Source organism: Artibeus jamaicensis, unplaced genomic scaffold (assembly GCF_021234435.1).
Source record: "Artibeus jamaicensis isolate MK-2021 breed Jamaican fruit bat unplaced genomic scaffold, CSHL_Jam_final scaffold_537, whole genome shotgun sequence".
Taxonomy (NCBI): domain Eukaryota; kingdom Metazoa; phylum Chordata; class Mammalia; order Chiroptera; family Phyllostomidae; genus Artibeus; species Artibeus jamaicensis.
The window spans coordinates 16,600,839-16,613,626 of NW_026522047.1; the positions used below are offsets into that span (position 1 = coordinate 16,600,839).

Genomic DNA, 12,788 nt, shown 5'->3' on the forward strand with positions numbered 1-12,788 from the left:
GAAAAGGAGGGGAAATTTCATGATCTCTAAAGCACCCTTCAGTTTAAAAATTAGTAATCTACCCTTAGAAACTATGATTTAATATAGAAACTGTAGCTGACACTTGGACAACATGGGGATTAGCGATGCCAACCCTCCCACACAATCACAAATCTGCATGTAATTTTTAAACCCCCCCAAAACTAGTCATAGGTGTCCCTCTGTATCCACAGGGAATTCATTCTGGGACCTCAAAACAGATTACAAAATCCATGACTGCTCAAGTTCCTTATAGAAAGTGATGTAAAAGAATGCATATAGTCAGCCCTCTGAATCCACAGATTCTATGGCGCTTGAATCTGCATATGCAAAATCCGAGAATTCAAAAGCCTGACTATATTTATTGGAAAAAAATCTGCACATAAGTAGCCCATACAATCCAAACCAGTTGTTCCAGGGGCAACTGTATATTAAAAGAAGATTCCTAACCAATAACTTTTTAAATCTTTTTATACATACGGAAAGGGCTGGGAAAGCATGTTCATCTCGGTTTTGAATCTCATAAAGTAATCGAGATTCTTCTATAGCTTGCTTCTCTCTGCGCTCTTCTGGGGAGAGGCCAAAATAGTTAGATTCTCGACTGGCATGATCAAAGTCCTCAGCTCTCTCACGATCAGATTTTCTGTCAAATAAAACATTCTTATCATAAGAAAGAAGACAAATACATTGAATACATACAACAAAATAACCTGTTTTGTCAATACAGATATTTGATTAACTGCACCAGGACATTATAGAACTTTTGGCAACCTGATTAGTAAATGTTTAGCAAATGGAATCTCCTGTAGCATCATGCACACTACCTTACAGAGTCCAGACAAACTTACAATGGGCAGGGGGAAGTGATACAGAAATAACTGAGGCTTTTTTTCCCTCCCTTCCATCAGAGCAGAGATGTAAGTACTGCATATATTTCTTTATTCTATATCCTAATACTTTCATAAGAATTCACTTGGAAAAGAAAGGAGTTATCAGTTTAGGTCTGAAAAGCATTCTAATTTTCTGTTCTAAGTAAAAGGTAATGCTCAAAGGAGGCACCAGGACCCTCAAGCTTTTTGGCAACATGCAAGAGAGATGGAAAGCTAAAATGAAAATTAAAATGTGCCAGACTGGACACCAATCACACAGATAAGACTACTGTCATCCCAATATAGTAATTCTGGTCAGAGAAGGATGACAAAAATTCATAAATAGGGTTAAAAAGCCTATAGCATAACCCTGATGTTTTTTATATGACTTGTAACTGTTATAGGCAATGTGAATACTATTTCTACCATGTCTAACAATTTCACAACAGTGGGTAATGAAGTCGCCCTAAAGGAAAAATATGTTGTCACAGTATGACGAGATATAATCTTCCTGAAAAGAGTGAGAATGACACCATGATTTTTTTTCCTCCAGAGAGAGGGGAACAGAGGGAGAAAAGAGAGGTAAAGAAACATCATTGTGTGGTTGCCTCATGCACGCCCTCAATTGAGGACCTGGCCTGAAACCCAGGCATAATGCCTTGCCTGGAATCGAACTACAGACCTTTTGGTTCACAGGCCAGCGCTCAGTCAACTGAGCCACAACAGCCAGACTTTTTTTTTTAGTATCTGAAATAACAAATACCAAACCTTTATATCCTCAGATAGTCCCACTTAACATCACACTCTAATCCCAACAGGGCAGCTTCCCACCCCAATGTATTAGGAAAAAAGCAGGCAAGCAAAATGAACCCTTACTCTCCTAGGCCAGGCCTTCTCAAACCCCTGTGGTGGAAGACAACAAAAAAGATTCAGCCAAAGCCAGGAGTCTCTGGAAAGCTAACACAACCTTAGACCATATTCATCCTATCGCCCAAAACCATCTGTCTATCTCACTCACACCACAAGAGAACCAAATCCTGCCTGTTTGCACCTAGCTAGCTGGAAGACAAGAGATGCAGCAATGACATTACCATCATTTTCAGCATTCCCATAATGAAACCGTGCATGGCCTTCTTGCTTGGTTTTTATTGTGTTTGTTTTCTTTTTCCCAAAAAGGGAGACAATATCAATAAGAAATGAAAAGTGAGAAGTCATGAAAGTCTCATGTCCAACATTATAGTTCTTTTAGTCTATAACTAGATTTCAAAACTGATGTGTTAAATATTAGAAAGATAAACTCCAAAGAGCTTAAATCCAGTGGCCTGTTAACTATAAAATTCTGAACTTCGACTTAATTTTTTAAAAATCTTACTCTAAGTATCTGATTATCAGCAGTCTCTTAAGTTTTTAATATATTAGTACCACCCACTCATACAAACAGTGGAGAAGACATACTAACTGCAAATACAAGTAGGTTCCTATATAATCAGTCCCGATGTCAAAAATTCTCTAAAGCTTCACGTCTATGTACTTACTACCCACTGCCTTCTGCCACCAAGTGTTTTCACAGACCAAGTAATACACAGCTAACACACAAAAAGGAAAATGACCCCAGCCCTCGCTGGTGTAGCTCGCTGGTGGATTGAGCGTAGGCCTGCAAACCAAACACCCAAGTTCGATTCCCAGTCAGGGCGCATGCCTGAGCTGCAGGCCAGTTTCCAGCAGGGGACACATGAGAGGCAACCATATGTTGATATTTCTCTCCCTCCCTCTCTCCTTCCCCTGCCCTCTAAAGATAAATAAATAAAATCTTTTTTAAAAATGACCCCAACACAACAGAGACACTTTACATCTGTCTGATCATCCCACCAACTCCTAGGAGACTGACTACAACAGCAAAAACACACTGAATATAAATTCAGTTTGTGGGGAAAAAAAGCATATTTAAATTAGCCACTTAGTAGTTTACATGTACTTTCTTTTTTAATCAGTAAGTCACTGAGGAGTACCCTTTTGTTTTAGAGGGAAAATACTTCTTTTCTAGTCTACTTTTCAAAAAATTCATTTCTGTCCATGACCTTCATATGTTTACTTTACATTTTTAGGTTTCCACAAAGTTAAAATTCAAAGTAAGTCAGACCTCTAAGGTACTTTGCCTGCACTGAATAAGATGCCACCAGATCCTAGTGGAATCTGGTCAACATCCAAGGAGACTTCAGCCATAAGTGGTTGATGAATGGCACAAACTCTATTGGAAAAGGTCACCCACCATAGGCCTTGAATGCCCCTGAACCCCAAAGACCGTGGACAACAGCAGAAGCAGGAGAGGAACATGGAACAGATTCTGCCCTAGAACCTTCAGAGAGAGCATGGCCATACTGACAACTTCATTTCAGACTTCTAGCTTCCAGAACTTTAACAGAGTAAGTTTTTGTTGTTTTAGGCCACCCAGACCATGGTACCTTGCTACAACTACAGGAAACTAACACAGAATTGGTAACATAGAGCCTAAGAACCTACAAGTGTCTTCAAGATGTTATGTTACAAAGTGTTAAGTACATGACAAATGTTATGTTAAGAAAGAGAAAATGGTCAAATGCAAAAATAAAGGAACTAAAGACCAGAGCTTGGCAAGCACATAAGCTGATGGTACAGTTGTTCAGACAGTTGGAGAGAGGAAAGATACTGGTCATGGTAACCCTGGAGGACTCCAGCACCCACAGTAGACACGACCAAGTTTGCATGAAAAGGACGACAGCTTAGACTTAAGATACACTCCCTCAAATGAAGCTCCTACAAAGGGCTATAAACTACTCTATGGAAGGGCGAACGAGGGGAAAAAATTAAAAATCCATAGCATAGGAAATTATGACCCTGAAGTGCATTTATATCTGGATATTCGGTCAAAATGCTGATATTCATGATCACATAAACCTAAAACTTGTAGCTCCATTCAGTACTAGACACATTAATACAGGCAATATAAATTTAGAACAAAGTAAACGAACCATTTTGCTAATTTAAGTTCCTAGATAAAAGAAAACACCCTTGGCCTTCCCAGAAGTTAGAAATGCAATTTAATATTCAGTATTTAACATACTGTATTACAAGCTACCAGAAAACTATTAAGTCCCAGCATATGGTTTGGCTAGGATAAGATCTCCCAAATCAATTGGAAAAAAAAAACACACTCAAAAATAAAGATGACTACCCTACAAAGTTACTTTGATTTGTTTAAACAGAACTATGAAGAACTGAAATCCTTACATAGTATTTTACCAATGCTTTTAATATTATTACTCTGTAACTAAAAGCACGTAATATGACAAATGAAGAAATGCTCTTCCCTTAACATCTAGTCTCTTGCCTTCAGGAAGGTTACCTTATGGTCTGCGAGGGTGTCCTGCTAAGATTTTTGTGCTCACTGGAGGGTTTCTGAGACTGGGACCCTGCAGAGTGACTAGAAGACACGTGCGGTCTTAGTCCTGAAGGGTGCTGGAGTCGAGGAGGTAGTGCTGACGGAGCTTTTACTGGCTTGCTTGAATTCTTTGGCCCTCTGTAATCTGTATCTGTGACAAGAAGCCAAAAACACCCCATAATTTTCCTATGAACAACAACCTAATGTACCATCAACCCCCCCAAAAAAGAATAACTAGATGTACTCCTACCAGAATGGAAATTTTGTCCAGAAGGGGGAGGTTTTTTCATCTTCTTCCCTGACATTGTGTTCCAGCTTTCTGAAGGAGGTGGTTTGAGGTTCTTCGGCGAGTGTCTTCAAAAAAAAGGGAAAAGACTTATAATCACACTTAAGTATGCAACATAACAATTTTATTTGCAAATTATGTAAGAATTTACAGTTTTAATTCTTATATTAAAAACAAATTAAATTATAAAGTCATTTAGCAACCCAGATATAATTCTAATCAAACAAGGTAACATAAACCAAAACCACATTTTCAAACCTAAAAAACTCAAAGATTAAAAGGCCTTAAATCACAATCCAAGCATAAGATTAAGGGAATGATTGCTATGTTAGATGTGACAATGGTACTGTAGTTCAGGTGGGGGGGAAAGGAGGGGTCCTTACTGTGCTAGAGACTCACAAAAGCACCTAAATGGCCATGTGAAGTAGTATAATGTCTGGAATTTTTTGAAATATTCCATTTCCATGTTTAAAAAGGACTAGGGAGAACAGATTAGAAAAGATTACCAGGTGTGGTCAACTGCTGCTGAATCAGGGTGATGGTATATTGGGGTTCCCTGCACTAAGCTCCTTGTGTATGACTGAAACTTTCCACAGTTAAGTTTAGGTGTGACTTACTACCTTTATCTCTAATAAAGGCAGCAGCAACTGAAATAAAAGGTCCTGTAAACTGACACTGTACGTCAACCATAAAAGTTTACTCCATCTGACATTTACTTAAACCTAACTATACGCAATGTAGTCCTGAGTGATACTAGAAAGGCATACGGTCCCTGTTCTCCAAAGCTCCCACTTTACAGTTAACAATTTCCCAAACTGCCCTTGTAAAGAATGGCATATTTTAAACCGTAACCAAGGTTTTTTTTAAAATTTAAAATATGTCATCATGTGAAACACTGAATGTGAATTCAAACTATTTTTCAAAAGATCTAAACAAAAAAAATTTTTTTTAATTTTTAAAAAAGCCCTGCCTGGTGTAGCTCAGTGGATTGAGCAAGGACCTGTGAACCAAAGGATCACAGTTCAATTCCCAGTCAGGGCACACATCTGGGTTGCAGGCCAGTTCCTAACAGGGGCCAGTTCCCAGCAGGGGACCCACGACAAGCAACCATACATTGATATTTCTCTCCCTCTCTCCTTCCCTTCCCTGTCTTAAAAAAAAAAGATCTAAAATATATTTTCTACACATAGGCAACACCTTTAATTGAACTGCAGATACACAAAGCTGTTTAGAAGTGCTCATGATTATATTAGGCTAAGTGGAAAAGACAGTAAATAGTAAATGCCTTCTTTGAAGAGCAGTACATACTTCTTTCCAACTTCTTCAACCAAAAGTGGTCCGTTCTCAGAGTGAACCCCTTGAAGGTCGGCATTAGAAAACTTCCCATTGTGATCCAACCTAGCCTGTTGAATAATTCCAGAAAGATCAGTCATCTGCTTCCTTGCATTAATGATCAGTTTTTAAATTTTGTTTCCAATGAAAAGAATAAAATGTATACCATTAAACACAAAACTCACTTCAAAAGGGTATACAAATATACCCATCTCTGTATTATGTACCTCTACCTAAAATACTCCTGTTTACCCTTCCAAAATTGTTCTAAATTATTTTTCTAAATAGCTCAAGGAGGAGCACAATCTATTAAGGCTCCAAACAAGAGAGGCATCTTTTCCTGGTCCTGAACTCAAAGGACTCCAGAACTGGCATTTCTTACCCACAGTTTGACCTTGGGCAAGTTACTTCTCATACTTCAGCCTCATCATATGCAAAATAAGGCTAATAATAATACCAAAGTCATAGGATGCATGGAAATGGAATGAGGTAGACACATGTGTTCCTCATATATATGATATATAAGGAACACGACAGTAACTATTATAATTACAATCATCTCAGTCATCCAGTATTTAAAATGTTTGACTATGTATGACCTTGCTTCTCCCTAAAAAGAGAACCATTATCTGTACTCTAACATACAACTGGCATTTTCCAAGAGCAGTTGTGAGTTGTGAGTAAGCCCTGGGGTTTCTTTCTATAATCAAACAATATGCACTGAACAGGGCCCCTGCCTGACTGCACTAGGAGCACTAGGAGCACCAGCAGCCACAGGAGCACCAGGAGCACCACCAGCAGCAGCAGCAGCAGTTCCAGTGCCCCATGCAGCAGGGCTCTTGAGTACTCTCCTACTTTTATTAGTAGATAAAAGTCCCCAAATTAAGGTGTCATTCATCAATCATGATAGGACACTTTGCTTGCCTCTCTTTAAGAGTTTAACAATAGAAAAGACTTTTCTGAAGTTGGTTTTTATCAAGTGTTTAACTTACATGCTTGAGTAAACAAGTCATCTGTGAGTCCTAGCAGTTTTCATAGTAAAATTTTGATTAAATTTTATCCAAGTGAAAGTCAAATAGAATTAGAAACAAAATACTCTAAACAGGAAAAAATTAAAACAAGTATCTGCTTTACCAGATACTTTATCAACAGCATCTACTTTACCAAAAGCAAATGCAACCTCAAAGGAAATACACGTGATTTGAAATAACAATAACACAGCTTCCTTAGTGAGGCAGCAAAAGATAAGCAATCTTATCTTCTTTATCAAGGGGATGGAGAAGGAGGGAAGCTCTAAGCCCTGGTTTTATCTTTTCTTTTGTTCCCTTCCAAATAGTCCAATGATCCCACAGTTCTGTTCTATAATTACAGCAAGTTTCTGACAATCTGGTAAGGAAGAACCTAAATGAACTATATCCTCTTCTTCCTCTCTTTTCACATACCTCAGAATCAGAACACTATTCAAAGTTCTCAACAGAACAGATACAATCCTAGTCAATCAGACAGTTCTCATAAACTACTTTGTCACAAAGGAAATGAATGGTTCCCCCATAAAAAGAAATATTTGTCAATGTCTATTTTAAGGTAGTTTTTAAAAGGCAATGCTGATGAAAACCACTTTGATGAAAATTATCTTCCAACTAATTTTTGTGTATGTGCAATGTTTTTACTTTAGAAATAGCATTTTTATCATTAACAAAGAACAGAAAAGGGCCTTTGGAAATTACCTTTTCCAGAGTTTCTCTACCTAGCCTGGGCATTTTGGGCATTTGGACCAGATAATTCTCTGTCATATGTGTCTGGGAGAGTGGGCTTCCTATATACTAAAGGACATTCGGCAGTATCCCTGGCCTCCATCCACTGAGATGTGAGAAGTACCTTCTCAGTTGTGAAACAAAAAGTATCTGTAGATATTGCTGAGCACAGAGTAAGGAGGTGCAAGTCAAGATCTAATACAACTTTCTCTTTTATTAATCAGCTACTTAAATCCAGAACAGTAGCTTACTCAAAGAGTAAAACTCCTCTTACTGTCCACTTTCCTTTCTCAATCCAACAAAAACACATTATGTACCTCTCAATTTTCCAGGATGACTTTTATAAACAAAGTAAAAATTGATCTCTAATGTCAAGTTTGAGCAAATCATAAATTATTTGCCAACTGTAATGAAAATATCTAGAAATCTAAAATATTACTGTTATTTCTTTGTAGCAAGTAATATCAAAGATTATTTTTTAAAGATCATCTGATGGGATGCCATGGTTGTAGATATATACAATTTTAAAATGTATTCGCATGAGTCAAAACACTAAATCAAAACACTAAATATTTAAAATAATCTATTAAAATGTATACCTGAAAAAAACATATTCTGAAATCCCAAATTAACAACATATTCAAGCTTGATCTGTCCTCAGTTCCTATTACGATAAACAATATTTCAAGTAAAATCTGTCCTTCTGTACGATCACTTACTTGGCATTTATCTCCCACTTCATACTGCAAGCCAGCAGCAATGGAATAGTCACGTTTCTGTTGAGCTGTAAACAATATTTGTATAAAATCAAGTTGATTCATTTTCAAGTGCCACAAAGTAAATTTATGAAAAACGTAGACTTTTAAACTCACCCTGTTTAGACTTCAGCCAAATTTCATACTCCACATTTCTATAAACTGCTGGATTGAGTGACTTAAGAACCTTTCTAGACAAAGGAAGGCTTGGAGAGTTCCCACTGTTTTTCGGATGCTAAACAAAGTCAGGAAGTCCAATCAACACAAACATGCTTGTAAAACATTTTTTTGAAGTATGTATAATAAATAAAATCAAAAAAAGCTCCAACAATTAAAATATTGCTGAAAAATTTCTTACAAGTAGGTACTCACGACTCTATTGAAAATGTACCAGAAAAAAATAAACTTTTAAATTAAAAAAAAGTACCAGAAAAGAGAGAAAAAAATTAAGACTACTATTAAATAAGCTGTTATATCAAAGAACAAGTTAAAACTGTTAGAAAAAAAATACCTGATCACTTGACGAAGCTTTAAATCCATTCATATCATTAGTAGTAATTTTACTCCTACAAAGGAAAAAATATAACCATAATTAAGAGTACAAAATTAACTTATTCAACATGCAATTAATTTATTCTAACATCACATAGAAATGTCAAAAGTCAAGAGTTATATACCAAAGTCAAGCTATAGGTATATTCGAATAAGCCCATACAAGTTCAGTCAAGTGTATGAGTGTGCAAGTGTGTGTGTGTGTGTGTGTGTGTGTGTGTGTGTGTGTGTGACAGAAGTCAATGACTTTGATCAGTAATTCTTACTGGCTCAATCATCAAGAAAACAGAAACAAACTTTAATTTGGGTGGATAGAGTAAGAGTTTATAGAACACTCAACGTAGAAAATTTCAATGCATTAATGAGGACCCACTACTCAAAATATTCTACTACAACAAGATGTACAATCTCGTGAGAATAGATACAAACTATAATCAACTAGTACGCTAAATGCTAGTAAGTGCTCCTGGGGGAGGAGGGGTAAAAACAAATGGTAGTGTTGAGTCATGGACTCAAATAATAAAAAGTGGGATGATGAAAGAACTGAGGTCTTTTTAAATAAAGAATTAAAGGTAATGAGACTGCAAACCATATGGTTATTTAGTGTTTCAGGCAGAGGGGACAGTCAACAAGTGCAAAGACCCTCGGGTAGCCAAGAGGTAGCAAGGTTGGAACAGAGTGATGGCAAGTAAAGTGGGAGGTGAGTTGAGAAACCACCTGTACTCTTCTGTCCTACACTCCTTAATAAATCAATCTCTAGTCTTCAGGACAATCTTCAAGTCTATACCCTTAAGTGCAGCAATCTTTAAGACACCCCAAGTCTAGAGGCACAAGAATATAATGAAATCCTTGGTCTTTCCTCTTTATTACCACACCATGCCTACCTATCATACCATGAATATGCAACATTCTTCCCTAACTGAAGCCTTGTCTTCCCTAAGCCAGATGACACAAGAAATCTTAATGATGCAAAAAGTTAACCAGAAAGGCTCCCATGTTCCAAGGGCTATAATAGTACAGTATAAAAAGAAAGCCAGGATTACAATGAGCACACTGCCCCTGGTTAATTTTCTCCCATGCTCAATGACATGCCTTAATCAGGTGCTGGAGAAAACCATGGGAAATTTCTACCTGTGCAAAGTTAGTCTATTCCAGCACTAAACAATGGCAGACTCAGATTCCAACCCAATTCATTTCTTTCTTACAAAGGAATGGTAGTCAATAAAATTTTCAATCAGGGTCAGAAAAATTTAATTCAATAAATGCCTGAAATTACAGATTTTTTAAAAAGTAATATTTAATAAAGAATTAAATATCTTAAGGCTTAATTTCATGTCTTTATTTTCACATATGTAACACCAAGTAAGATATTTTCCTACTTGAGAGACAATAGCACTAATATAGTTTTAGCTTTGCTGGAAATGGAAAAGAATTGGTTCTTGTACAACTTAATATTGTTGATAAAAACTAATACATGTTGGACACTGTATCTAGGAACTAAGCTAGCACTTTACACATGATCTCAATTAATTTTTTTTTAAAGATTTTATTTATTTATCTTTAGAGGGGAAGGGAAGGAGAGAGGGAGAGAAATATCAATGTATGGTTGCCTCTCGTGCATCCCCCGCTAGGAACTGGCCTGCAACCCAGGCACGTATGTGCCCTGACTGGGAATCGAACCTCGATCCTTTGGTTCGCAGGCTCGTGCTCAATCCACTGAGCTACACCAGCCAGGGCTCAATTAATTCTCATAAATTCTGCCCTTTGAGGAAATACTAACATATCCTCATTTCATAAGACGTACAATTGAGGCTTCTTAGTGGATTTAAGTAACTTGCCCCAAATCTACTTAGTTGGCAGGAAGCCAGGACTGAAACCAGGTTTTGATGTCTACATCCCAAGCTTTTAACTGCTACCCTCTACATCCTGTGTGGCAAAGAAAAATAAGCCTCAGAGACTTGAAGTTAATAAAAGGTGCAGAGGCATTACATGCTACACTCCAACTTGGAATTTTTTATTACCTATTGTAAAGAGAAAAGAAGATGGCATTGTCTAAGAAAGAAAACAATAAAAGAAAGTCAAGGAAATCAAAATGGCCATTCTTTTCAGTAGTGGGTATATAAACAATTGATAAGTTAACCTTAAAATTTTATAATGCTACACATATGAACACACCTAATCTATTCCACATATACACATCCAGATTACATAGAAATAGATGCTCATTAACCAAAAACATCAGCTTTCAAAAGAAACAGTTCCTTAATTTCTATTAAGGAACTGTTAGTGGCAGTAAAATTAGTGGCAGTGAAAAAGACACTTTTACTGCAAATTGCTGTATTTTAACACCACCATAATTCTTCAGTATCAGGCAACTCCATGCAGAAACATTTACTGAACTATTTCTCTGTATGGCACTATAAAGATATTTTAGAATTTAGATTCATTCTTACTTGGAACTGTCATCCTCTGAATCTGATATTTCACTGTTTTCACCAGCTACTTCAGCAGTATCAAGTCCCATCAAGATTTTACTAACATCTGTTTTAAATACCTTCTCATACAACAATTCATAAAGAAGAGCTGAAATGAACAAGAGAAAGATGTTATGTCACATCAACTAATTTTAAGTTCTAACACAATACTCAGTTATCTATTGCCCAGGCTTCTAAAATCCTAACTAGACTCCTGCAACATCTATGGTCAACAGCACAATTTAATAATAAAAAAAAAGCTACCTACATAAACAGCAACCAGAATTCTGTGCAGTTAAGTATGAAATCATTACATAACTGTCATTTTAAGAACAACAACACAAAAAAGTTATCACAACTGTGAAACAAGTATGATGATCAGAAAAGCTAAATATGTAAAATGAGCAATTACTACACTCCATGCGTTGTGTTAAGTCTTTACATTATCTTCATATTTAACTCCAATGGAGTAGTATAATTATTCTAATTGTACAGATGAAAAAATTGAGAATTATAGATGCCATATAACATGCCCAACCTTAAGAGACTTGGATGGAAAACACTAAGAAACACCAAGATTGGAGAAAAGAGGGTAACTTTTCATAAGGGACTAAAAAGAAACATAAAATGTACTCTCAGTAGCCAATAAAGAAGCATATTTAGATAACTTTTTTGCTTAAAAAAAATCCAGAAACATGGAAATATGTATGACCAAATATTCAAAAACACTTACACATGGAGTTTAAGACTCTCCTTTGGTTTTACTACAGTGATCATTATGAAAACAAGTGCACTCACAACTCATCAACAATGAGTTCCCAAAGAGACCTCCATTCCACAAACCCCCTTTCTTCCAACCTGGTTCTATCACCCAACCCACAGGCACTGAGAAGTCCAGGAAAGGAGGCTCCATGAGCATCCTTCCCAAAGCTGGCATGTTCAGATTTTGACTAAGTGGGAAAAAAAGACAGCTCAGGATACAGACAGCTAGACCTTCATACCTCAAAGCAGATCAATCAATTAAAAAATTTGCATTATATATTATCTTTATTAATCACTAACTTAAGAACAAAGAAAAGGTTGTTACCTGCCCAGCACTTCTGCTTTATATGAGTGATGGGCACTTTCTCAGAACAGATAAAGAAAGAATAGAGCAGTAATTCTCAATTGGAAAGGGAGGGGGGATCATATCCTCCCAGGAAATACATGACAAAATCTGGTGACATTTTTTGGTTGTCACAATGGGAGAGCAATCTACATAGCAGATGCTAAGGATACTACCAAACACCCTACAATGTACGGAACAGCCCCCACAACAAAGAATTATCTG

The 12,788-nt window shown here is 36.8% G+C and overlaps 1 protein-coding gene across 1 annotated transcript in view; it reads right to left on the minus strand.

Annotated features, from left to right (window-relative positions):
* Positions 1-12,788, minus strand: part of OTUD4 (OTU deubiquitinase 4) — a 41,867-nt gene that overhangs the window by 12,690 nt on the left and 16,389 nt on the right. Inside the window, exons 7-14 of the mRNA XM_037162362.2 lie at positions 11,438-11,567; positions 8,944-8,998; positions 8,550-8,667; positions 8,397-8,461; positions 5,900-5,994; positions 4,556-4,659; positions 4,270-4,456; positions 499-661 (exon numbers count right to left, since the gene is read on the minus strand). Coding sequence (XP_037018257.2) covers positions 499-661; positions 4,270-4,456; positions 4,556-4,659; positions 5,900-5,994; positions 8,397-8,461; positions 8,550-8,667; positions 8,944-8,998; positions 11,438-11,567 — 917 coding nt within the window. The remainder of the gene's footprint in view (positions 1-498; positions 662-4,269; positions 4,457-4,555; positions 4,660-5,899; positions 5,995-8,396; positions 8,462-8,549; positions 8,668-8,943; positions 8,999-11,437; positions 11,568-12,788) is intronic.